Source organism: Dicentrarchus labrax, unplaced genomic scaffold (assembly GCF_905237075.1).
Source record: "Dicentrarchus labrax unplaced genomic scaffold, dlabrax2021, whole genome shotgun sequence".
Classification (NCBI taxonomy): domain Eukaryota; kingdom Metazoa; phylum Chordata; class Actinopteri; family Moronidae; genus Dicentrarchus; species Dicentrarchus labrax.
This window is the reverse complement of record NW_026136724.1, coordinates 8,943,608-8,971,215: the sequence shown is the minus strand read 5'-3', so window position 1 is coordinate 8,971,215 and position 27,608 is coordinate 8,943,608. Positions and strand designations below refer to the sequence as shown.

The 27,608-nt window shown below is 40.1% G+C and overlaps 1 protein-coding gene across 3 annotated transcripts in view; it reads right to left on the bottom strand.

The window, feature by feature from the left end:
• Positions 1-11,704: 11,704 nt before the first annotated feature.
• The window catches only part of LOC127358654 (chemokine-like protein TAFA-5), a 136,723-nt gene continuing 120,819 nt past the window's right edge, over positions 11,705-27,608 (bottom strand). For 2 of the 3 annotated variants that reach the window (XM_051391912.1, XM_051391914.1), the window contains exons 3-5: positions 26,083-26,210; positions 17,532-17,745; positions 11,705-13,070 (exon numbers count right to left, since the gene is read on the bottom strand). In XM_051391912.1, coding sequence (XP_051247872.1) covers positions 17,737-17,745; positions 26,083-26,210 — 137 coding nt within the window. In that variant the 3' untranslated portion in view covers positions 11,705-13,070; positions 17,532-17,736. The remainder of the gene's footprint in view (positions 13,071-17,531; positions 17,746-26,082; positions 26,211-27,608) is intronic. The other variant, XM_051391913.1, reaches the window with a different exon arrangement.

Genomic DNA, 27,608 nt, shown 5'->3' with positions numbered 1-27,608 from the left:
GAAATAACACAATAAAGTAGATTTAGTGGTCTAGCAATGTGGGGACATTTCATACTTCAGATTAAAGGCTGGTGCATCGTGCTCTGAAAGAAGAGGTGAAACACTGTCTCAGCTATCGACAACACGCTGAATTAAGTCCCCATGTGAAAGGATCTTCTTTAACAAAATGATGAATCGAATATCATCAAAGAAGAAAACATGATATTTGTGTATTAAACCATTATATTTACTTCTATTAAGATAATCATTTAAAGATCCTTGTTTGTATTATACTGCAAAGCAAAATTCAACTTTATATATTGAAGCAATTCTTAGTTCTACCCAGCAAATATGTGGCACAGCAGAGATGGGATAATGCAACCTGTTCTAATTTGCAGGTTTTTAGGCTTTGTCACGCCTCTGGTGTCTTATACTTATTCTCACACATGGTTAGTGTTGTTAAATGGTTGCAGTTTGGTTAGAATAAGACAACAAAACAGCGTTGTTAGGTTTAGGAAAATCATGGTTTTGGTTCAAATAAGTACGTCACTTAAGTTACATACGTAAATAAATGTGATGTTAAGTTATGTTACATAACTTAAAAAAACAACATTGACACAGGACCTGGTCTCCTGAGTGAAAGTTCTGTGTTTGCTGCTCTTTATACTATGTCATCTGACTTTATAAAGGCTTCCTATGAGACACAGAGAAACATGATAAAACACAGGTATTTGACAACCTAGCAATGAGAACAGGTTCGAAAATGGGATCCCACACAACCTTATTTTTAAAACAAATATTTTTCCATTTGTCTTGGACGTAATTATATTTACATAACATATTCTATCATGTCTTGCTATATGGTACATTTACGTTACAAATGTGTTTTGTAAGGCCATTATTATAGAGACAGCAACATAATGAATAAATCTGTATGAGATTTCTGTCATATAATTTGTAATTGCGTACTTTGGCTGATTAATGCTAGCACATTTTCTGAATTTATGGGATTCATTTGTGTAAAAAATCTGTCAGGGAATAAGGCAGTTGAGAGAAGGGTGATAATGTTAACGGAATGCCTCTTTTATGTGCAAGAGTATTTCTGCCCTAAGGTGACACCAGAGTGTCTCTTGGGTTGATCAGAGAGAAAATTGGTCCAATCAAATGGGCAAATCTGGTGTGAAATTCAAAAATGAAGCATGGAAATGTCCTATTTAGGCGCAGACATGTCCCAAACAAGCCATTTTGGTAAAAGCATGTGGTCATTGTTGTTAAAAATTAGGCTGGTTTGTCGTTTTTCTTTCTCCTTCGGATAAAATCCTATGGTGCTTATGAGAATCAGTCTTAAATTATAATCTGCCACCATGTCCAACCGGCCTCTAGTGAGAGTTTATATCTGAACATGTTCACATTAAACATCATGACGGCCCAATGGCCTGGTTGTGGTCACTCTTAGTTACCACTAACATTGCAGGCTCACTCTAAGAAAAAAAAATAAGAAAAGAAACATCCACTCACCTATGGTATCAGCATTATATTTGGTGCATTATAAAATATTTTAGTTAAATGCACTGGATTACCTTATTACTTGTTCTGAGTAACCTGACCTGACTAAACCTGAGTAACTGCAATATTCACTTAGTATTACTCTCATTAAAATTGTACATTTTAACATTTATGTTTAATATTGCACTTGGTCCTGTACAAATAAATAAAAAAGGGTTACATGATGTAGCTTTATATCTTTCTACACTGTTACTTAAACCTCCTTGACGCACATGAGATTTGAGCTGCAGCCCTACAGGAAAGTCCAAGGGCTTTAAGACACTTGAACCGATGTTGTGGCTTAATCCTAAACAATCCCGCAAACAATATTCTTGAGTGTCACACAAGCCTTTCCTCTGTGACAGAAAACCAAAGAGATTATCTGAGGAGGTGGTCTGAGGCTATTAGTAACAAGCGGTCTTTCATCAATGTCTTCTTGATCAATTCAACATATACATTCCAGGCGACATTACGTTAACACGTAATCTCACATAGATGTAAGTGTCACTCAAGAAGACAGATTGAGACTGGAACCTGACACGTTTATTTCATATAAATCACACTGCATGACAAGCTACCACCACTGATAAAGGCCCATTTAAATGTATGGAAGGGCGTCATGTTAAAATTTGTCGCCGGGAGGTTAGGGAAGTTACTTTATCAGGAGGGTTCCCCTGGGGGCAGTAAGAAGCTGAACCACTGAGCGCTCACCCCATGAAGCCTATTGTTAGTCTAATGAACAGACAGGATTTGATTAAAACATTTCAAACATCATTTGGCCCGCGATGTGGTGCAGAGAGGCTCCCCCACCGAGCACACTTAACACCCTGATGATCTGAGGCGGGAGTCCTCTTACTCCCGCTCAAAGGTGAGCCCACAAATCACTGTAATGCATTCAGCAGGGGTCTCTCTCTGTTTCTCCGCTCCCCTTCCCTTTGCCGCTCGCAACGTTCGTCGTTAAAAATTCATTAGACGCTGTTTGTATTGCCTCCTCAAGGATGTCACCCTTGAAGGCCGACTGTGTAGGAAAAGGCAGCTTCCGTGGGCCGGAGGGGATTGATGGAGCTCCTAGTGTGCGCTGAGGAACTCTCCATGGCTTTGATGTATGCATCAGATCACAGAGTTACAGACATGCTCGGAGTTTGAATGAGACATACAAGTGACTTAGTGCATGACCACAGACTGTGACCCCTGTGAGTTTAACTGCTGTTAGTGCAGAGCTCTTACACCTAAAGTGCACTTGCAGAATGTTTGAATAGCTGTATTTTTTGAATTACGTACTCGCTCATGCTGTGTTGTAGGTGCTGTTAATATTTGCAAAGACAAAGAGTCCTAAATGTGGAATATATGTGGAGTGATAGGGGAAGTAAAGCAGGGTGTTTTTGTCATCATAAAAACCACAATTGAAACAATTAAGTAATGGAATTAAGTATTTTTGACAAAATAAATAGCTTTTTCCCAGGCTTTCACCTCTCGCATACTCACCTCAGGGTGATGTAGTTTGAATGAATGAACCTTCATGTTAAATTATTGCAATATATTGTTAACATACATAACATGTATTATTAAGATTATTTCATAAGTAATTTGACACAAATAATATGATAATAATAGAAAATGATGCTAGAACAACTCTATAATTCATAAATGTATTCAAATTAACAATATAATGTCTACAAAAACAATCTCACCCCAAGGTCAATTCAGTGGCTGTTCTGGAGCTTTTATGTTTATCATATGAGCTTCTGCAGATGGAGTTGCCAAGCTGTCATGGAAGTGTAGATGGCAAAATTTCAGTTTTTTCACCAATGTTCTTCTAAGCACTTTTAATCCACTTTATTTTACCAGTTTAGATTGAACTGAATCTAATATTGACTTTGAGAATATCAAACTGTGATATGATTGAAAGGTCCAGCTACTGCGTTGACCTAGCTCTTTTAGAGATGGAGAATATGAACTTTCACTCTCAATATTCTGATTATTTAAATAAACAAAATAAATGAACCACAGTAGATTTGAATGTTGGCCTTCCACATCTCAGTGTTAACAATAATTTAATTGGTACACTTATGAATTGCTCATATACAGCTGCAGTTTCATGGTTCCAAAGAGGCACCGATTCAAATGGACATTTGATGGAATTGAAAAACTGTCCCACCTGAATTGAAGGTTGTGTTATTCATCATTGAGGTCCTGGAGATTCTCCACAGTCATGCTGTAAAGCTAACAGAACAGACATTTATTTTGGCCGCTCCCGAATCAGCCTTCGAACCATACTCAGTAAATTGACCAGCTTCCCACAGTGGTGAAACTTGTGAATTTTGTTACCATATGTAGGGGCAAAGAAAATGTAATGGTGACTGTAAAGGATTAGCACACAAACAGTAAGTGATGGATGCTGGGGTGAATATTAATGGGGATGATAATGGGAAACACTTTTACTGGTGCTTCGTAAAATTAGCTGAACAAGTTTTATTTAAATATACAGTATTTTTTATTTTGAAAAGCTGAATCCACTTGCTTTTCACTTTCACCCTCTTTTTTTACTTCTTTCTTTTAATGCTAACCCCCCAGCAGATAATTTATTCAAGGCTCAGCATTTAGCAGGCCTAATCCTCTCTGCTGATGCTTTTAGGTCCACATACTGTACAGTAATTGTATAAAAGAGTAAAAGTTGGGTTTCAGGCACTCTGATAATCACCTACTCTTTGCCAAGAGCACACCAAAGGTAGTGTGGAAAATGGAGGGGAAGAAAAAAGAAGGAGAGAAGCCAAAAAACCTTGACACAGGAGAATCAGCTGTCTACTGGACCGGTGAGCCGGGTCAGGCTGATAGGAGCTTGGCCAGCACGGTCTGTGCACTCAGGCTCAGTCCTGTCCTGCAGCTTCGGTGCAGGTCCCCGGCCATAATGGAATCTGACAGGATGTAAATGAGTTTTTAAAAGAGCTGGTGAAAGCTGGTCATTTTTCTCATTTAGTGGTCCAGTGTGTTGGCCAGGTCCCCAGCTGTCACCCTGCATCCCTGCCTTTCCGGGGATACGGAGGGGCACTCAGCATACAGTAGCATACCTTGATTGCTAATGCCATGTAGGGTGGCAGATGCATTTCACTCTTTCTATGTTTTTCTTCAGTCATTCATTATTCATTTTCTTTCTTCGTGTTCTGTGTCGAGTAGAAAGCAGCATTGGTTTACATTCTTTCTTGTATGATGTACTTGCTAGCTTTAACTCAAGTACCCTATCAATACCACCCAAATGTTCTTATGAATGGATTATACACTAGAAGTTATTTAACTGTGTGTATATTATTACAATATTTTTTTCTGATAACAAACATACAATTATTACTTTTAGCCAACTATTCCAAGTGTTTATATAGACTAGTTAGCTTAGCATTCATTATGCTAAGCTAACTAGTCTATATAAACTGGTCATGGGTGGTGGTAGCAGGGTGGACCCAAATGCAGACAATAGAGTGCAGTTTAGTGATTTAATATTAAATAGGCGGGGGTACATATGTTTACAAGATTGAGAGGCAGGCAAGTGTCAGAACCAAAAGGCAGCAATCCAACATGGGCAAACAAGTCCATAAGAAGCATCCAAAATCCAATAATGCGACAAAAAGGTAAAAAAAACAGGCTGGTTTCAGGTTTTCTTCTTCTTCGTCTTCTTGTTATGGCAGTTGACATCCAAGATGTTGCATTACTGCCATTTTCAGGTTTTATTCTCTATCAGTGTCCAATCGTTTTAAAGCCGTCTTTCCAGTCCTGTTGTCCTAAAAAAACGAAATATCCATTTCCTCCCCTTCACACTGCCTCAAGATTGACCCCACACTTTTTAACGTTGTCCTCTACACGCCCTATTTTCCATAATTGTGTCATCATTTATTGTCCTTCCTGTATAAATTCCCTTTTGATATAAGGATATGCTTAACTGTCTTAGCTTCATGGCATCCATTGCAAATACGATTGCTGTATATTTCTCAGCAAGCTTATTGTAACTTGTTTTGTTTTTGCATTATCCCAATTCTTTTGCCACTGTTGATTTACCTTGATTTGTTTTCTTCACATCATTTTATATTGAATTCAACAATTAGTGTTTTGAATACTTCTTTTGCCAATTTGTCCACCCCCTGTGAAATTCTGAGAACATCTGGGGAACATTTAGAGGATGGCAGGTCTTGGGAGTTGAAGGAATGTTTCCAGCCTGGGAGTAATGAGAAAATTGTACTTTTTTTTTTTTTGTCCTTAAGACAAATGTGTGGATATAGTTTTTTAATCAAATTAATATTTCTATTCTTAGTCCGGTTCGTTGAGTTATACACCTTGGCAACTGCAAAAAGAACCCCCTTGGGTAAAAGTACCCCTGGTTGGGAATTATTATTACTTATTACTGGGATAGAGGATTTTGTTGTCAGGCTTCAAAGATTTGTTCCTGTCCTATTTAGTGCAAAATAAACATTGGCTCCTAAGATGATTACAGGAGTCCTCATTATAATGAAGGTTTATGTTTGCAAATAACCTCAATATAACACACTATTAGGATTATGTTAATGCCATTAATTGTGTAACAATAAAACGATCAAAAAAGCAAATACACAACTCCTGCATGGTCTTAACAGTTATACATGGTGCAGTCACCTCACCCAGATGCTCTCAGGGCTGCTCAGCAGTGCCAGTGCAGCATTAATGAGCAGCGATAATGACTAAAGGCAGTTAGTTAGAGTTAAATGGAGCTTGAACACCCAGCTGACAATGAACCGTCTACCACAGAGAGGTTGATCAGGGGGAGTAAAGGCAGAGCTCAGGCTTGGTGCTCTGGAGCTTAACCTGAGACTTCACGTGTCAAACTCCACACAGTTCCAAGGCGCGCAATGGAGCAAAAGGTGAGGACAGCACTACTGCTGGATATATACACTAATTAAGCTTCTGATGCCAAGTGTGTCAGGCTTGGATTGAAATATTCTTGTTAGTAAACCACCCAGTTACAGTATTTTAGTTTTATGTTTGATAAAATGTATTTAGATGAATCTGATCATGATCGGCATTTGCAGCATACATAATGTACTTGCTGCAGATTGGGCATCCGAAGGCAAATTGTGACCTCAGAATTATAAGGTTTTATCTGACGTGATATTCACATGATACTATTCCTTTTCAAGTTAATAACATTTTATATACTGTAGGTTTTAGTGTTGTGCATTAATGGCCCTATCTCGGTGGTTTATCCATTTAAAAATGTGTGAATTTGAATTTTTGTATGACAGTATCATCACTCAGTGCATGTTGTCTGATGTATCTGCATCGGAAAACATGCATTGAGCATTAAACTATTACACATCCTGCAGATAAGAAGTAACATTAGCATTGATTTGGAGTGGTGTTTCTAGCTAGCTGATGAATGTAAATCCAATATTCACTCTCCTTTTAGCTCTGTTTTTGGTGTTCACTAAGTCCTGAGGGAAATATGTGGCTCTGCTCATCATTCCTATGTTGCTAGCATTGAATGTCTGCTGTTTGGTGCTGGGCAGGTAGTGTACAGTGGGTTTATCAGAGCTTTTCCGAAACAGAGACTGATTAGAGTGAACCAAGACAGTAAAGCTGCTGGCTGTAAAACGAAAACAAAGCACAAACTGCTGAAAGGAGGCAAAACGCTTCATAGAGCTGACTAGAAGTGCGGAGTTGGCTGATAAATATCTGTAGGACTGTTACTACGAGCTACCCCTTTCACCTCACTCGTAGTTATTTGGTCCATTGATAATAAAAAAATATTGATTATAGCAGCTTTAAAGCTCAAATGTTACTGTTAATTAGTATTAATAAATAATTAGCAGTAATTATAAAGTAAAAACAAGCATAAAAACAAAAATAAAAAATAACACATTAAACGCCATTAAAGGAAAAGATGCATAAACCCTGTCTTAATGCCACATGACTCTGGTTTAGTCATTTGTTCTTATGTAGCCAGTGTGTCACCCACTGAGGTAATGTTTTGTCTCTCGTTGCCCTAACCTTGACAGATTATTGGCCGCGCTGAGAAAACCTGGACCGTTTTATAGGTTGAAAATATTGGCAGGGGAAGGCATCCTTGTGAGGTAAGCAGCTGTGCTGGCCATATTGCGTATCGATCCACCTTGTGCCGTGATGGCTGCACTTAATTAGATTTATATTGTAAACAAAGACTCACAGTATGAAATTTGAATTAGCAGGTAAATGTTATCCATCAAAGCAAATAATAATATTTTGTGCAGTGTGATGCATTATTGGTATTTTGGAGATTTATCTGGGCTGTAAAAGGAGGCAGAATCTTCTACCCTCAGGGTTTACTGCAGGCTGTAGAGCTGCATGCGGCCTGCGTACTGTTTCCAACGTCTCCGCAGGCGTTGCTCAGTGACAGACACATCGACCGGCAAATAAACAGAAACATACAGCAATGCAAGCACACAGGCCTGCTCTCCCATCCTTCCCTAGAAAAGAGGAATACACGTGGCTTTGAAGCTAAAAAAATGGGGGAAAAACCCACCTAAGGCACAAATCTACTCATAGTTGCCCCGATCTGACTCCATAATTGTGTCGTCATACTCTGCAGGCTTCCTTTTTGACTGTACCTGCTTATAGTCGTAGCTCCAGGAAACCCCACGTTGTCCTGTTCTAATCAAATTAAAACGTGTAAAGGCATGACTCCAAACACTGTCAAAAAAACCTCAAGGATATGGAGCAGATTATTGGAATTCAATCTGATGTAATTAAACACTCCCCCTTTTCCCTTCCTCCCCCGTCCGACAATCAGTCTCTTACGGAAGGAGAAAAAAAAGCCCCTTGGTTACTCTGAGGTCTCATTTCCGACTCCAGATATTCCTCTGTACACAGAGTCTAGAGGGTGGAGCGCAGGATGATCCCGCCAGATCGCTGTGTTAGCTAAGTCAAGCGTAATGGTTCAAACTGGGATTTAGTGAGGGAAGCTGGGGTTAAGACCTTTGCTTCTCTGTGTTTGTATAGGAATCAAAAGACTTTGTTTCCTGCATAAAGTCAGATAGGATTCAGACGGATTTTCTACTTCTTGTTTGAGGAGATTCATAAATATTCCCATTGGTGTAATGTAGGATATAACAAATACGTGCAGCAAATACTTGCATATACCTGCAAGTGCCTATTGTCATTTTATTTCCAGTGTGCAGTGTGTGTACTTACTTCTGAAGAACCACTGATGTGTACAGTATATCTGCTCCAACATCGCTTCGTGATACAGACGTTGGTCCTCAGTCTTTGGGGTGTCTGCCAGGTCAAAGAGAGGGAACAGGCAACTTCAGAGCTGCCTGACAACAGGAAGTTTTATACAGTGTGCATCTGCGTTACCCATTGTACTGAAAAGTGACTTATCATCCTGGCCCCCATATTGTCAGAGCCTTGCCCCATTATTTTTTTAATTATCAAGTTCAGTTTACAGTACTAGGAGACTCTGAATAACCAGTCATGTCAGGTTTTGAGGTATAAATGACCAAATAAATAAATACAGAAGACCAAAATGACAAAGTATGAGGAAGAGCAACACACATTTTCACCTTTTAAATATAAATTTAAAGTCCATCTTACCTCTGTTTCTTGAGCTAGATGTGACAATTAATTATTTAAAAGTTAATTTGAATATCATTTTAATGTGGATAAAACCCTTTTTTCTTGAATGTCAGTCTCTAGTACTTTAGGTCTAAATTACCATAAACAGCGGGGTGATGACATTAAGCTACTGTACCATATGAAAACAGAATACCCTAACCCAAATACATTTATTAAATAATTACTTCCGCATGAACTCACCTACCATGTTATAATGGTTTATCTTCACAAAGAAGATTCAAAAATGTTTTTGTGTTTTATAGAAAGCCATTTTTTTCCACTAATGGTTTCTCCATTGTATTAAAAGGTGATGATTTAAATTCCTTTAAAGATCCCCTCTTCACATTTTGAAAGGCATATAGAAATACTCTGTGTTAAATAATTAAACTTTACTTTCTGGGAGTATCTAAAAAAAAATGCATTATCACAGAGGTGAGAATAGGGCTGCTCCTCTTGGCTCATGAAAAGCTGACATTTTGGAGATACGTGGTTTTACATTACACCAGTATTACTTACTTAATTACTTATTTAATTTTTTTGTGGAACACGTGGACCCTGCATCGACCTTACAGTGCTAAAAGGTATCTGAGAAATGTGGCTGCTGCACAATATGTGATTTTATATGAAATATACCAATTCAATTGTATCACATTGCAACAAAATTTCTTGCTTCCTTGTTTTCTAAGCTGCATTGAAAACAAAGTTGTAATGAGCCACCCTCAACAATGGAGCCTTTGCTATAGTCGTGCAGTCATTATTATTGCGTAAGTGTCATCCACTGAAGTCAACTCAATAGCCCTTGAAAACTGTATTGGAAAACCACATGACAGCATTCATCATTGTACAAACAGTTCTGTGGGATGAATAATTGCATGCTTATATGGATTAATGCCTTGAAATGACATTTTCTTTCATTATTATGACCTGCTATTGTGTGGAACTCCTCTCAGTAATGATGGGAGCTCTTTTCATAGTTTAATCACTTTTTATAGATGTTTGAATTTGTATATTAAATGACTTTTACAGCTTTCTTTTATTTTTATAATTGACATTTCTCACCCATGTCACCAAAACAAGCAAAAAAGAGGAATCTTTCTTTAAATCGACTCTCACAAAGATTTTCATATATTTCCATTGTGCTGGGGCAATAAAGCACATTGAAGCCTTTTTGTGGCATTGGACTACACAAATAAAGCTTCCTTTACTTACTCTGAAAGGCAAATTTTGTTGATACCTTGTACAGAAGTTTTCTGTCATGTTTTTTGAACATTAATTTCCCTTGGAAATATATAATGTGTATCTTTTTGTCCAGATGTCTGTCTCTCTTCTATGTACCAGGATTGGCTCAAACCTTCGTGACCCACAACATGATGAGCCATTTAACCCTCTATTGTTCTTCTCTACTGTTTGGTAGAGCAAATTTTGATTTTGTCAAAAAATTGTTGTACTTACCTCAACCTAACTGAGACATCTCTACCACTCTCTTTAACCAGAACGAGACCTTTTTAGGTGACAGACTTCCATCACTCTGTGATCATGTGACATGATGGTGTTATAAAATGTAATTGTAAGTTTCTGGTGTAGTTTTGTTTATAGAAGATAATTATGTATATAAATACCCCTAGAAAAAGTATTTATTATATATAAGTATTTAGTTATTTTTGCAAAGCTGTATATTACCATGGAAGTGAACAGGAAGGATTCTTGTGTTTCTTCGTGTTTGAATTCAAGTCAGTAATGTTTTGTAGAAAACCCCAAAAAGAGCTAGTTGTATACAGTTCACACTGCATATTATGTGACTTTTTGTTATGCTCTTGTTCATATGAAGATGTGTATTTTATTTCACTTTAATGGAGACAAATGTATGCAGGTTGTTGAAAGTACATGTTTGCTGCAAATGGACATTTCAACAGGTATATGGAGACCTTAAAAAGGCAAAAGATTTTGCCCTTAGTAAGAAATAAGGAATGCATTTACTGGGCAGTGGGAGTATTAAAGGGTTAAAGAATGGATGATTGTATTATTCTTTTCCAATAACCTCTGGTTTCAAAGTTATGCCCTTCCTGACACCAGTAAAACCACCAGTTAGTCACTGGTGCAGCTAAGAAATAAGGAGCTTTTATTGCACTGCTCAGTACTAGCTGACTGAGGGGCCTTGATGCCTTTCCCCACATGTATACCCCACTGAGCTTCTGAAGACAGAAATGATCTTGTTATCAACCCACCTGAAGAAAAGGAAACTTTTATGTTTAGTCACTTTCTTGGTGACAGAACACATAACAGTCATTAAAAGTAAGATGAGAATGAGATCATTTGAATTTCTACTTTGATGACCTTGAACACCAAGACCATCTAAATTTGCAGGGGACGTTTCTTTTCTTGTATTTAATTTATTCTTAAAATATTTCATGATAAAAAAATGTATGTAAATGACTCTAATACTTTTGCAATGCTTCCTCGGCTTTCTCTTTCTCTCCCTCTCCTCGTTGTATTCACCGCCATCGGAGAGAGGCCAGATTTGTGCGAACAAACACAAGCACAAAAATAAATTAAGAGATCAAAACCCATAGAGAGGAAATGAGTCAGTATTCCACACCGTGTACAATACAATATCATAGCAAATTAGCAGATTTCAATGGCTTCCACTGACTACCATAGATTTACAATGTTCAGTTGGCTGCAGATCAGTCCTCAATAAATTGTCACTTTCCTTTTTTTTCCATTTATGGTTCTGATAGACAGTGACTTGTAGATGACCATGAAAAGAAAGCGGCTACTGAGGTGTGAACAGAAAACCTGGGACTACGAGCCAGCAGTAATGAGAACAACAGCATTTGTTCACATCCTACTAAACTGCCATTGTGACCACATTTTAAGTCCAATAAGCTTCTCTACAAAGGTACAACATATAAAACTGTTAAATATATAACTTTTTAGGGCCTTTCAAAATACATTTAATGACATTTCTTTACTCCTTCTTTTCAGACTCAACAGCATTTATACTCTCTGTAGATATTTATCATCTCTTTGATATGATTTGCACTTCTTATCCGTCACCAACACGTCAATCCTGCAAGCTGTCCCAACCGTAGCTACTGAAAAATGCAAATCAGATTTTTTTTTTTTTTTTGATACACAGTTATACGTATGTAGTACCTATATCTCCAGTTCCAAAATACAGTGGTGGGCTTAGTCTGAGAAAAAAATGTCTGGAAAGGTTTTAAAAGTACTCCTTTGATTGTGTACGGTAAATATGCCACCAGACGCGAGGTTCGGTTTGCATCGGCCCACTTGTGCACCTTGTCTCTGTGGGGGGTGGGGCAGTCGTTAGTCGATGCCGACACAAAACATCAAGCTCACAACGTCTCTGTGTGTCTTTGCCAGATGGTCCGCTCCGTCATAATGATCTTATTTGTTGTTTTGCTCTTTGGTCTATAAAAATATGGGAGGTTTTACTCCAGCAGAAGGCCTATTCACAGCAGAGCGCGCTCAGTTCGGTTTTTAACGGCCTCGTGAGGTGGTCCGAGAAGCAACAGGGTCTGGTCTGTAATGATCCCTTCCTTGCTCCGGAGCTCCTGCTCTAGAGGCTAGGGTGTGATGTGGGAAATCCCTTATTCAAAGCAGTTAGCAGTTTAAAACAGGAGACTTCCTGATGAGGCAAAAACCATTCATGGGATTTTTAAGGTGTCCGATCCTCCGTGGCATGAGCGGGCACTGCTAACTTCACAGAGCAGGCAGATAGAGTGGAGAGGAGGTGAACGCAACATTTTGACCCAACGACAGATAGCAGGAGGGAGCAGTCACAAACCCAGAGGAGCCGGTCACAGGAAACAGACAGTGTTTTACAGCGAGTGGTTTGTTCAATGTCCATGGGAGAGTTTGATCCCTCAAACAGTCACTCCCTGGTTGTCCCATCTCTGGCTGTGTTATGAGACCTGTGAATCAACAAGAACAGAGCAAACATGAGATGATTGTTCTAGCGCACAGTCATTGTCACTGAGTTCTCTGCTCTTGAAAGAACGTAAATCACTTCTGAAGGTGTATTTATGCAAAAAAGCATTTCAATAGTTCAACGTTTGGTATTTTCTTTGCACTACCTTTATACTGAGCACACTGTGTTTTGAAATACACCGTATGAATGAAGTGAAATGAAAATATGAACATGCCCTGTCATCTAACATGCAGCAGCACAGCACATCTTTTGTTTAACGATTCAGAATTTTGACATTTACCTAAGTCTTTGGAATTAAAGTTTGTCTTTGCAGTATAAATGCACCTGTTCGCTCTTATGAGTATTCGTTCTTCCTCTTTTGAGTATAAAGTGATCTTTCAACCTTGCTTGAAGATCGATGCCACTCTCATGTCTGTCTGTTAAATACGAATCTAGAGTCAGGGGTCAGTTAGCATAGCTTAGCATAAAGACAGGAAACAGGATGAAACAGCTGTTTCCTCTTGTTTCCAGTCTTTACGCAAAGCTAACCGTCATCTAACTCACAGCCAGACGGCAAAGAAGCCGTCCTAAAACTGAACTTTGCTCTCTTGCCAAGAGTTAGAGGCTCTGTCTAAAGCTATACAAATTGTCCGACTGTATATCTTCTTTGTTTAATCCGTACAAAACCCCAAAATGCAGCCTCTAACAGTTCCCTCCTGTTTTCAGTCTTTATGCTAAGCTAACTGGTTGCTGGCGGTAGCTTCATATTTAGACCAAATATAATAATAGTTTCAATCTTCTCATCTAGTTCTTGGAAAGACACTAAATAAGAATCCTTCCCAAAATTATAAGCCATGCTTCTAAAAGAGAGAAATGCTACATTTCAGGAAATCATTACATACATTTTGTGTTGCTATAAGCATTGTGTATACCCATTGCTCTTTAGCAAATGGAGGTGTTAATTACAGCACTCTGATCGCATCGCAAGAGGAAAAAACAAAAAGTCAACAGCTTAGTCAAATTGAGTGTTTTGCCAGTCAAATATTTAAAATTTCTTCCGCTGGTGTAACCCAATAACAAAGCCAGTCTCACAGTGCAGAGACTGAGAAACAATTAATCCACCACAGAAAGACAAATCTGGAAGCCTCCTCACCATCTGGCCCCCGCCAGTCACACAGCCAACTTGATAGAGGCGCTGATGCCTTACAAGACTGCTGCATTTGCCACTGAAGCTTAATTCATAATAATGAACTCTTGATGATTTCACAGGGTGCAAATTGCCATGAAAGGGGCAGGTGTTGGATAGAGTACTTGCATGTATCACAGATGACAATGTCTGATGCTCTGGGAATAATAAACATCTCAATGAGCTCGGGGGCTTAATGGAGGTAATGTCATGGTTTTGTTGGAGCTGGGCATGAAATGACCCAGAGGTGTAACAGCTTAAAGCAGGGGCATGACTGTGCTAACTGCTCGACTGTTACCGCTGCCCAAACAGGTGTTTAATCGCTGTGTAAGCGCAGCCCCTGTTGTCGGTGCCTCCTAGTGGGCATACTGAGATTGCATCGCCACTGAGTGCGCAAGGAGCCACAGATGAAATGTAAAGAGGACAGAATCACTGCACCGAAAACAGGAATCTCAAGAGAAATGAAACTCAAATGAATTTAAATAGATAGCAGGCATAAAGACGGCCTTGTTTATGTAAGCTATCACATGGTCTGTGTCTACCATGGTAATTTTCTTATATTCTCTCTCCCTTTTTTCTCACACCCACACTGTGGCAAATGATTCCCCATAAATCTCACACACAAATCTCATCTCAGGGAAATGCAAGCCTTCTATTAAAAAAAGGAACGAATGTCAGATGAATATGAGATGAATTTGCCCTATGAATAAAATTCACAGACCCTAGGTGATTATTACCTCGGGTTTATCAGGAAACGACCATATTACTCTATTTTATATCTTATAACAGTGAGAGAATATTTTACATTTTTGTGCCAGAGGAATGCAGAGTTGAGAGAAATGTGCTGCAGAGCCCGTCTGGCTCTTGAACACATGGACAAACTTTGAGTAAAGTGGGGTCTGGCTGTTCAAACAAAAAAAGAAAGAGAATTAGATGAATCCGAGTGAGACTGATAACTGCTGCAGGTGTCATAGTAACAGAAGGGAAAGTCATGGACAGTATCCATCTGTGTTAATGTCTAATTTGTGCAGATTTCTCTTGTTATGGAGCGAGCAGGTGACCCACTCAATACGTATTGATATGTACCCAGCAGCGCTCAATAGAGGACGAGAAAAACATTGGATTTTAGGGACGTTGCATAGAGTTTCCTGTCTCTGGGCAAAGATGAAGTGCTTTGATGTAGGAATGAGAATATACATTTGTGCTGGCTTTCGTATGCATTTCGTATGTGCATTCAAGTGAAAGCAAAGGGAGCCACATCTGCTAGAGCTAAAGAAAATTATACACAATACATATGGAGTTGCTTTCCAGCTGGGAGTTGGAGGATTTAAAGCAAATGTGCCCGAACACATGGCCCCGGCTTGACATTTTATCTCTGGGTGAACTCTCGCTGACTCCCTTCAAAATGTCACAACGCTGTGACCCACGGTGAACGTGTGAATGGGCACGCATGAAAAAAAACTGATCGACCTTGCCTCTCCAAACTCTTTATTGAGACCCTGGTAGATGTGAATAACAAAGAATCTCAGGAGTATGTAGTTGATAAATTGACGTATGATTGAATGGTTTTGTACATTCGCTGGAAGCTTTGCAAGATGGTGCTAAAACATCACCTAGTGGAATAAAGCCTTGTCTGCTTCTCCGTCATTCTAAAGTGCTCCTGCTTTTTTGCATCAGCTCGCTATACTTGTTTCTAATACTCGTTCCTGCCCTCGCTGTTTAATGTTAAGCCTTGTGCAGTTGAGTACGCTCCCTTTTGGATCAGAGCACGCAAGCCGCACAATAGCCTGCCAGATGAATATTCATAAGTGAACTTGTAGGTGAGGAATGATCCACAGGTTAATAAGGGAAAGGAAATTGCTCATTACATGCTGTGAAGTTGGATAATGCCTGAAGCAGATGCTGAGATCAAAACACATGAACATGTATGCACGGGCCTCCAGACACTAGCCCCCATTCCACATTAAGAGAGTTCAAAGCTATCTGGGGTGTTATGTCATTATCAACCCTTTCATACTGCATTTCCTCAGAACTTCAAAGCAAACACAGCTCACTATCTGCATTCTACAATATGATCAGAACTTTAATGCTCAAGAGGGAACATTAGAACACATTTAACATCCTACAAGGGTGGCTTCAGAAAGGGATAAAAAAGTGTCATTGATTTGTTTTAGATACAGACAACATATCGCTCAATACACCGAAATGTATAGATTATATCTAAATTGCATGCTGGGTGAGATCAGATGATTTCAGGCGGGTAGTGTCTTCCTTTATACATGATGTTATGGGATCAAATGTTTAAATCCAATCTTAGATAGCCTTCTGTGTTAGAAAGTAGACAATAATCTTCTATATGATGCACTGTGAGAGGATGTGACTTCATGGCATGCGTTCCACCCTGTGTCTATTTATATTTTTAAATCTACTGAAGACTTGCTGTCTGGACTGAAAAAAAAACAGCTGGATCACATTTATTTATTTTCTTCCCCAAAAGCAAATCATAACACGGGCCATAAATGCTGACAGTATTGACCGACAGAAGAGCCTGGTTTTCAGAAACTCTATGAGACTGTGCATTTTATGATTTTGGCCTCATCCCTTTTTACTGCACTGTAAGTTAAATTTACAACATGGCTACTCTCTATTTCCCAATCACATGCATTAATATCAGAGTCTGCCTGGCGCCTTGTTTTATTTGAGCACACAGACACCATCTGACACAATATTTTAAAGACAATATACAAGGCATGCCAATAAAACAGCAAAAACAAGCTGGAAATAAACCGATGGGTTTTACTGGTATTGCTGCACACATGGATTTTCTCTGGTTAAACGCACACTGGGGAACTGGTGAGCTTATGGAAAAATGACTAAGCCAAATAAAGATATCAAACAAACAGACGGTTGTATCTGGATTTACAGTGTGTGCTTGCATGTTTCCTGCTGTTTGCATGTTGCACTACACAAGGAAGATGTCTATGCGATCTACAGTAATAAAACTATAATACTGCTTGTAATCATTTTCATCAGATACTGAAATTACTGGAAGGATATAACTCCCCACCACTTACCCAGTTCATCAACTGTTACACATAAGGAAAATTGATTTTGGATCAATTGTATACGTGCAGTAAAGTGCAGTTCATGGTGAATAATATAACAATCGGAACGTGGTCACTTTCATTATTTTTGTATTATAAAATAATAAAAATAACAAAACAAGCCTCACTGTAACAAATTCGAAGATTTCTTGAGGGAAGGGGCTTTCTGCTGTACCTTGCTGCCTCCATGAGGCCCTTGGTGCTCTGTAGCTGCTTGTGTTGCTTCCTGCCTTTGCGGGACCAGGGTTTGGGTGGAGTTGTTGTGATGTTGGTGGTGGTAGGGTGGTGTTGGTTGTGTTGGTAGATGGTTTTTGGCTGTCTGTCAAGGGGTCATCAATGCTCTCCATAGTGCAAGAGTGTCGAGGGGGACTCTTGTCGCGTCATAGAGCCTGGGGGGAAAGAGGGAGGGGAGACGGGGAGGAGGTATGGTTATCAAGCTCATTAATGAGGATGCAGTCTTTTATTTTTAAGGTTTTATTTATTTTCGGATTTAAACACAGTCACACTACCATCACCACCACCACCATTATCAATTTGTCTCACTAAGGTGTCTTGAAAACGTGCCTACTTGGCTTTGTACAAACCTGATGAGCTGTTCCGTGCTTGTGTTTGTCACAAGGAAAGTGTTCTGTTAAATATAGTAGACTGTGAGTAAAACAAGGTCTGATTCAGCGCCCTGATAGAAGAAAAATGAAAAAAAAAAAAAAAAAAAAGATGTTTTTCCATTGACTTCTTTAAATAACCATTTACTTGATAAGCGATACAATAAAATAGAATGGCCAGAAAATCATTAAATCATTCTTTATTTTAAACTCATTTGCAATTTACCGACTCAACTACTATGACCGAATACCTGGAAAATGACATCGCCATTAGCCTCAGCTGTACTGTGTGTTCAGTGCTAATTAGCAAATGTTAGCATGCTAACACACTAAACTAAGATGGTCAACATTGTATGCATTATACCTGCTAAACATCAGCATTGTCAATGTGAGCATGTGCACGGGGGCAGCCTCACAATACATACATGGCATGGCTGTAGACCCTCGTTATGTCATTAAATGGCATCCCTCCAGCAACAAGTAGGACAATTTTGTCAAACCCAGTTTTGGAGATACATCCAAAACTGGGTTGACAAAATTCTTCCACTTCCTACAATATATACACAATTTAAAAACCATTAGATTATCTGAAAATATAAGATATTGTGCTGTTACTTACAGCTCCTGAAAAGTTGACATTTTGGAGATACGTGGTTTTCAGCAGCAACAACGTATTTACATGTGTGTATGTGTGTGTGCTCGTTGTCCTGGCATGTGTGCATTTGGTGCTGCCTGCTTGTTGGAATAAACCTGTAGCTCTTCCAACTGGGAGCTGCTGGCAGTGCGAGCACAAGCCAGTAATCACTCCCTGCTTTATGAAATCAGTTGGCTCTTTTGGCCACATGGAAATGGCTGAAGGTCTGTATCTGGGAGATGTTGACACTTGAGGGATGAAACACAGGTAGGGGTGCCTTCGTTGGCTAGCAGAGGCTTTGGGTTTAAGCAACACTGCTCACTTAGCAGATCAATCCCGCAAGCTCTTAGGCTGTCGATAAGAACCCAAAGAGACAGACTTTCCCAGCTTCCCAAAATGGAGGGCTTGGTATTTTCCAAGCTGAGACAATGTGCTGACTTGGCTCCCTCTAGGAGGAAGCTGGCAGACAGAGCTAATGGTTAGCAGCAACAGGGCCTCTTTCTCTTCCTCCCTTTCTCTCGGCCTGTCTGGGGTGGCCAAGCAGCTGTCTTCTTAGTGGTGATTCTGTTCAACCCACTGTTGCATGTGCCTGGAGGTCCCAGAGGGATCAATTACCAAGGCCGGTACCGACCCAGAACCACAGGGGGGGATGTGGTGATGGTGGGGCTGTGCATGATCCCATCAGGCCCAGCGTCTCCACAGAGAGAGGAAGAAACAGAAAGGATGTGATGGGAGGGGGGTGGCTGTGGGGGTATAGGAGGGAGGCCCTCAGCAGTGGCTTACAAACCCCCAATCGAAAGAGCTTTTTCATACTCTGCCGAACACATGCTGTCACTGGCAGATGTATAAATGCGTAAATACTTTGGAAGCTTACAAGGAGGCACAGGCTGGCCTGGGGATTGTCATGTGTAAACTGCAACCTTTGTAGAAAAAGGCTGTTTGTGTGAGGATTACACAGCCTTTATCCCCATGCATATACCTCCAGAGTGTATAAAATATGTATGTGGATACACATGAGCTCATATTATCAAGTATAACACTCATGTTCAAACATGTTTCCTCCAGTTGCAGAGGTACCAGAATGGATTGTTCCTCCTCTACTCTCAACTTCAACCTGCTTCCTTCCACCCAAATCCCCTTCCTAACTCCTCGTCTTTTTCTTTCCTCCTTCCTCTGTCTACTAATCTCTTCTCCTCTTCTTTTCTCTCCTCATTGAAAAAGTCTTGATTACAGTAATCACAGTCCTTCTCTCGGTATGTGCCATTTCGGCTGGTAGCACTCTGTTCACAGCCTAAATAGCCCAATCAGAACCGACCTAATGGAACGTATGATTAACACCTAGTAAGACATTTAGGGATTTCTAGTAATGTTACCTGTTTCGGGAGTGTTTTGTACATTCTGCGTCACTGTTTCCTGCAATGTCTGAAAATGATAGTGTGGTGAAAAGTACAGTACTCAACAAAACAAGTGGATTGCAAGATTGCAAGATAACAAATGCTCTTCTTCAATGAGTTGCCGTGCATAACTCATTTGAAAACAATGGCTAAACCATGTGTACTCCGCTGGGTGCTGTGTAAACAGCATGGCAGCCATCAAAAAAGTATTTTCTTGAAAGTTTACTGCTGCAGTTGGAATTTTCTGCAATTCTAAGTTGAAATGTGAGAGAAAAAAAAACGACTTTTGAAAAGAATGTCCTTTTATACGAACTTAGCGGGCACTTAAAGGCCTAACAACAAGAGCCGCTGCTTGATGCGCGGCAACTGAAAATGACTTAATGTTTTACGATGCTATACGTCTAACTGGCTCAAATCTCTTCCTGTGTCTTTCACTCACACTGCTCTTTTCTTCTCCCACACCGCTTTTCTGCCTCTGTTTTGAATTTCGTCTTATCAGGCTGTCACAAAAGCCGTCAGATAACCTGAGGTGATTTCGCTTTTCTCCTCTAATGGTGCACTCACTCTCCCTCTTTCTCGCCGAGCTCCCCGCGTCGGCACACGCAGAGAGAGAAAGCTCCTTGCGCCGTTTCATCTGCCAGTCTAAAATGGTGGAGGGCACAACGCAGAGCATCCTCCTCTCTGGAGAGAGACAGCAGTAAGCCTTTCACTGAGAGAAGGAGGTATAGGAGATGACTGCTGAGACTACATATCGCTTTGCCAAAAGAGAGCGCTTTGACTGTGGTAACTGTGTGATAAAAAGTATATTCAAATCATTTAGCATCATGGAGGGGAGGAAAGTATATTGGGAGCAGGAAATGAACCCCTGCTTGCTGCGTATAAGTGCTTCTTTATCTGGTGATTCTTTGCTAATTAGCTTTCCATGGACCATGGCGTAATGTTTGGTGAGGATGATGTGACTATTACCCCGACACTAACATGTAAATATGGTTATTGTACTGTAGGTTAGAAAACAGCACATTGCCTCAGTTTATATGTCCTCTGGTTTGCACTAAAGAATTCACACTAACTGCAAATTATGCAGCTTGGGTTCCTAACTAAAGCTGAAGTGTTTTAATCATTCAATTTATAATAAATTCTACATTGCGTCCATGTTGCTGTAAAGAGGATGTTCTCCATCCTCCTCTACCTCAGTTACATTTGCTACACCTGTCACACACTGTCCGTTCTCACATCCGCAGTTTTACGATGATATCCATGGCAGATTTGCCACTGGGAATTTGGAGTAATCTTTGAATGGGTATTAAGATTTTACACAGAAACAAAAGCATGCTCTTGATTTCTAGCCAACAGCCGCAAGGACTGTAGCAAGTAGATTTAATAAGGTGTAGCTGTGTTCTAGTGAAAGCTAATGCTAACGTTAAATGATGTGCTATAATGCTAAATGTCTCAGGCAGCCGACATCGTCACCAGCTGATGATCCATGTAGAAACCTTGTCCATGTTTTCCATTTTAAAGCTGTGTAGTTTTTTTTTTTACAGGACAGTAATAGAAATCAAAATTAAAAAAAACATTTCTAACTGAAAGCAGTTTCCCACTGTAACCTGAATAATGTACTGAATGATGCTAATGCAATCATCCTTGCATTTAGAAATAACGCTAGTAGGTTACTACTGTAACAGTAAGCTGGTTAGCCAGAGATGCTAACGTTCACTGCCTAATAACAGAAAACTTAAGTTGAATCCACTCCACACATGTTAAGTCTTATGTTTTTGGTTTTGGAAAGTTTAAAAAAAAAAAAAAAAAAAGTACCACCATCCAACTCTTGAAACACAAGCACAGTACAGAGTGACAGGGCCTGCTGGGCCACAGTTGCTAAGCTATGACTGGACATTTGCTATTCAGGGTCAATTGCCACTTGACCACATGGCTGCATCAGTTACGTTTTGACATATCTTTCTGTAAGTGAGTATTTCTCATTTTTATGGGTTGCCATAAGGAACGCATTTTGGCAGATATCTGGTTTTATGTACTCTCTTATGTACTAGAAAATAAAGTGGTTACTGATGGACACGCAGTTGAGTGTCCAAGTGCATTTTATTATTTCATTAATACACTTAAGTGAACCCAAGGAGCCCATTTACAGTCTCAGAGCTTGATATGGTTCATCTGAGGAATTCCATTTTCTGTTAGGTCAATCCTTTAGAGGAGAAACTTGTCACTGTATCAGGGAGACTCTTGATACTGAAATAAATTATGTGCTATAGCTTCACAAGTGCACCTCTATTTGATATGTGTCCTTTTCAGCTGCGGTTGTTGGGTGCTGCTAATAAAAGTAACCTCGCTCAAAACGTCGCTGTCAACAATAAGCAAAGTACATATCAATCTTCATATGTTTCTTCTGGAGCCAGCCGTAGAAAAATCCATATTGCGTTTTTATTGACAGGAACAACATGTACTCTTCAAAGCAGGGTCAGACTAAGATAAATGCATTGGAGAGGGGGGACAGAGAGAAGGGAAGGAAGGGAGGGAGAATATGTGAAAAAAGGATAGCGAGTAAAAGCAACAAAGAGAAAAAAAGGTCTGAGAAGGAGTCAAGCAGCAGGAAAACAAGTATGCGAGGAAGTTATTTTTACACAGAAGCACATCAAATGGTGGCCGCTGAGATGAGTGACATTCTGTAGGTTGAGGGAAAACGCACAGCATACATCCAATCTGCAAATCATACCGAGCCGCGTTCCCCGACTACAGGTAGAGAAGAGGTCAGCGGTGTCATCCTGAACAACAATCTTCTTCTGTTTGACAGAGAAAACTCTCAAACATTTGACCAATACACGGAAACCGCCTACTGACATTTGTCCAAAATAACCCTTTATGGGGATATGGGGCTGAGTCAGATTGACTTGGCTTAGTCAAATGCCCTGAGGGACATGTCTGTTTGTCTGCATTGATGTTTTCGCACAAACACCTGACAGACAGGTCGGACATGCTCACTGGACTGTGCACAGCCAACAGTCATCCTTAGGCAGTATTGGGATGGCTGCAGTTTGGGTTTAACCTTGAAAAGCCTTAGGGAAGGGGCCATTTGTTCAAAGTTAACCAGAGGGAGGATGAGGAGCAAATTGTTTGTTTTGTTTTTTGTCCGTGATTCTCCCTTAGGTCTGCAGATAACAAGAGGTTTATGTAATTTTTGCTCTGGAGAATTGGCCTTAACCTTTAATGCATTTTAGGTAATTTTAGGTTACACGCATGGTTGTGAAGCATTGTCCTAAAACCTTCCCGACTTTCCTCAGCTTGCCTGAGATTAGAGGTAGCGGTCACGTCGGGCCAGTTCATCCATCACATGAATGAATATTTTTAGAAGAATTTTAAACAATGACCCAAGTCGCAAGCATTGTGTATTAGAGTCCTTGACAGTGAAAGGCTGCTTAAACACACACACACACACACACACACACGGACTGGCACAGATGAGTGCACATAGCTGTCCGGCCATTTGACTAGCTGTCACCAAGCTTAAAGTAGCCAATGAAGCAAGCGAGGAATACCTGTCACGTCCCACATAGTGTCAGCATAAGCCGATGAGAGGTACATTGACTGACATCCTAAGCAGGATATGAAATGTACAAGTAGGCCAAAGTGTACAGGGCCACTGTTCCCGGGAAAGCAGGGACACATACGCATAGCTATGAATATGCAAACGGTTGAAAACACACACCAACAGACATCAGCGTGTTAACATACACATAAGAATGCACATGCATCAGATCTATTAGCCTTCACACACACTGTGACCAACACGTTTGCATGCTCAACCCCCTCAACACACACACACACACACACACACACACACACAAACACACTAACTCCTATATGTGTCAAATATAATAAATGGATCCAGCTATATGTTGCCTATGATTGTGTGTGTGTGGGCTATCTGCCAGCCCAGATAACAAATTACAATGTAGGTGGAACATGTAATGGCTGTCACCTCAGTCTCAACAAACAGGTATATTCAGTTTGGTGTCAGGCCGCTGTGAGACAGGGGCAGCAGCTGACTGATAACAAACCATATCATCTGGGTTCAGCATTCAGTGTGTGTATGTGCTATGTGTGTGTGTGTCTTGTCTTTCAGCAGGAATGCATAAACAAGTTAGTCAGCTGATGACTAAATCATGACAGATGCATTAATGATGCCCCACCGGTCCTCAGTGTTCACCCATTGACATTCACAGATAGGGCAGCTGTGTTGTGTAACATGTTTCTCAACGGAGACTTCTATAATTGTAGTACAGTACAGGCTGTGAATACAAGCATTTACATACATACAGTGTTTACATATCTTGTAAAGCGGGTGTTGGGGCGAAAGCAGTGGGAGGGTGTAAGGCGGTAGGAAGGTGTCTGCGTGTGTTAGCGTGTGTTTGTTGGGGATGAAGTGGAGATGAGGAGGCTTGGAGAGCTGGAGATAGGGTATGAAGGACGGGCGGGTGAATGAATGGGTGGCATCTTAGCGAATACAAGCGGTGGCTCCCCATCTGCTGCCATCATTAACATTAAGAGCGTCCCTAATTCAGGCTAATTGCTGGCAACGAGGAAGTAAACAAACCGCGTACAGTTTGCGGAGATGAGCCGAAGACGAGGGGGGGGAGAGGAACATTTTCAGGGGATTGTGCAGTGAATGCTTAAATGGGTTTCTGCTGTACTTGTTGCTGGCAGTGTGCAAGCTGGCCTGAAGTACAGTAATATGGCAACAGTTGGGAGACAGTAGGTGGAAAAAGGTGCAATACATTTCACATATTTCAAAATAGTGTAGTTTATTGAAGTAAGACTACATCATCTTTGCAAAACAGCACAAGTAGCAAGTATAGTACATTCTATTTCCTTGTATTGCCCGAGATTCTCCCGAGTAGGTTGTTTAAAGCTGCACTACAGCCAATAGTTTTTGTATTAATAATGGGTTATGTGAAAGGGTTCTTAGTCACAAAGCATCTTCAGACTCGGTAGTTCCCCCTTAGTTAAAGGGAGAATTTTATTTTTTCATTGTTTTTTAGTTTTAATGCCCAAAATTGGTAAAACAGGTAAAGTGTTGTATTTTCACCTAGGATTTGGTGGAGGCCGAAACAGTTATTGCTCTGTGTCTGCTCTGCGTAAGTTGATTTCTAACTGAGTCATCATTATCAAGAGGAGACCAGGTTGCATGTGACTGGAATGGGATGTCCAAAAGCGGGATTAAACATGTCTCTTAGTGAGCTACGGTGTGTTTACTACTTTTTCCAGTGAAATGTTTAATGCTGACACGCTCAATTTTGTGTAACATTCACCGCAAGTAGAAAAGAGTCAGCAGTTTGACTCAGTCATTTCAGCACAGCCATATCTACATTTTGCAAGCATTAGCTAACATTAGCTACCATAAGCTACTGTACCTGTCATACCAGACCAAATAGGGCAGTACCAGCAAAACCCCTAAGTGTATTGCACTAAGCAAGGGTGCGTTTTAGTGCTTAGAATTGTAACTATTTAGGCAGAGGCAGACGTTATTTTTTATCTTTCACAAGGTAAATACATTAAATCTCACTTTAGGTGGTTTAAACAATATTCAACTAATGTGTACAGGATTTATTTTATTTTTGCATGTTTATGTAACAGCTGTCCCAGCAGGAAGTTTGAGTATGAAAAGCTTTGAACCGAATAAGTAGAGCCACAAAATCAGTAGCCAGAAACCTTTCAAATCGGCTTTTATACTGAATATATGCTTTAGATCAGAGCTTTTTACGAGAGCTAATACTCAAAAGTGTTTCTGTCATCCTCTGCAATGATTCAGCTTGTTAAATTGACCTCTAAACTGTAATGTTTGGCGAGCAAAACAGTTTAATCATCATTGTTTCATTTACAGAAATTACATAAAATGTGATCTTAGTTTTGATTTACACCACAATCGATTTTCCATGCAAATGCTTCATTTATCAGCTCTCACAGTCATGTTGTTCTCAGTGCCACTGGTGCAGTTAAGTACACACGTTTTGCACACACCTACTGGTTTGTGAGTGGATTGTGTAACCGGGGGGCTGGGGGGGCTTAAAGAGAGCCTGAACTTACCGTGGTGGTTTTGACTCGGCCTCCGGGCTGTGTACAAGTCCAGCCAGATTTATTGACTAACAGGTCACAGCCTTCGTCCTCCAAACATGGCACCATCTCACACCACTGCTTTTTCCGAACAATTCCGGCTGCAGGAAGAGAGGGAAAGAAAGAACGATTAGAGAGGTGAGAAAGAAAATAGGAGGAATAAACAGATTAGGAGAAACGATAGAGAGACGTGGATGCAGAGATGTAACGATTAAAATAGAGAGAGTGGGTTGAGGGATGACAGATGGAGTGAGACAGATATGGGCAAAGATTTAACACGATGGAAAATGATGGAAAAGGGGGTATATGAAAAAAAAATTTGAAATACATTTAAATGGAGTGAAAAAGATGGAGAGACGTAGTTGGGTGGATTGGAAGAGAGATGGGATATATGCAGGTAGATGAAGAGCAATGAAGTAAAGACACAATTGAGAGATATGAGAGCAGGGGATGACAGTGAGAGATGAGGGAAAGATGGAGAGAATCAGACAGATGGAGAGAGATGGAGAGAGCTGTGATCAGTCAGGTAAATAAAATCAAACATCACAAATGACATTTAGCTGGTTTACAGCCCTTCTTGCATTCTGCAACATTTCAAACGGGATGAAGTATTTTTGTAAGGCCTATAAAATAAGCTTCTACCACAAGTTTTAAAATTCTGTGATATTTAATGCATTCCACAAGACTTTGTGGTACCATGTTGTAATTTGTACTTTTTTGAGTATGAATGTTCTCAACCTGCTCTGCTGTTTTTCACTTCTAGACTTCAGTTAGTGAGTTTCTACATTTCCCAGAACAGCCGCAGGCTGGAGCTTATTACACTCACTCGTACTGTAGGCTTCACTTATAGACCAAGCCATAATGATACCGATGATAAATATAGTGACAATTGGAAAATGTCAAGTGTTTTTTTCACTTTGAGGAAAGTGAGGTTGCAGCAATCTTTCAATTCAACAAATTGTTTTAGGCTTCTTATGTTGGATAACCTGTGCCCCTTTTCTTGTGCATTTTTGTCACAAAAATGTCCCTGTGTTTTTGTCCCTATGCCAACCTCCACTGTTGGTGTTGGAAGGTTGCACGCTGCCATGTGATTCCTCCTATAAATCTGAGCCGGAGCATCTTTTCACCTAACAGCAAGGAGTTTGTTGCCTGTCCCTTTGCCCAACTGAAAAAGCACTGGAACCAATCAGTAGGAGTCATAAGAGCAAGGACAATGACAAAACCTCTTACTGCCTCTTGTGAATGCTACCAGTTGTGTTTGATGGAGCACACGGCCAAGCTAAATATGTGGCTTTTATGGATTCATACTTCGGGACTGTTAAAAGTAAGCTTAGAAAGTGTCCCATGCTCAGGATAGGTTAGTCTGAGTACTGTACCTAAAATGAGTTATCAAACATTACATAAAAACATTACCCTCTTTATAACATTGTCATAGTTTGGCTTGCCATCCATAGTAATGGAAAAAAAATGTTGTGCCACCCAGCAAAAATGGTCAAGGT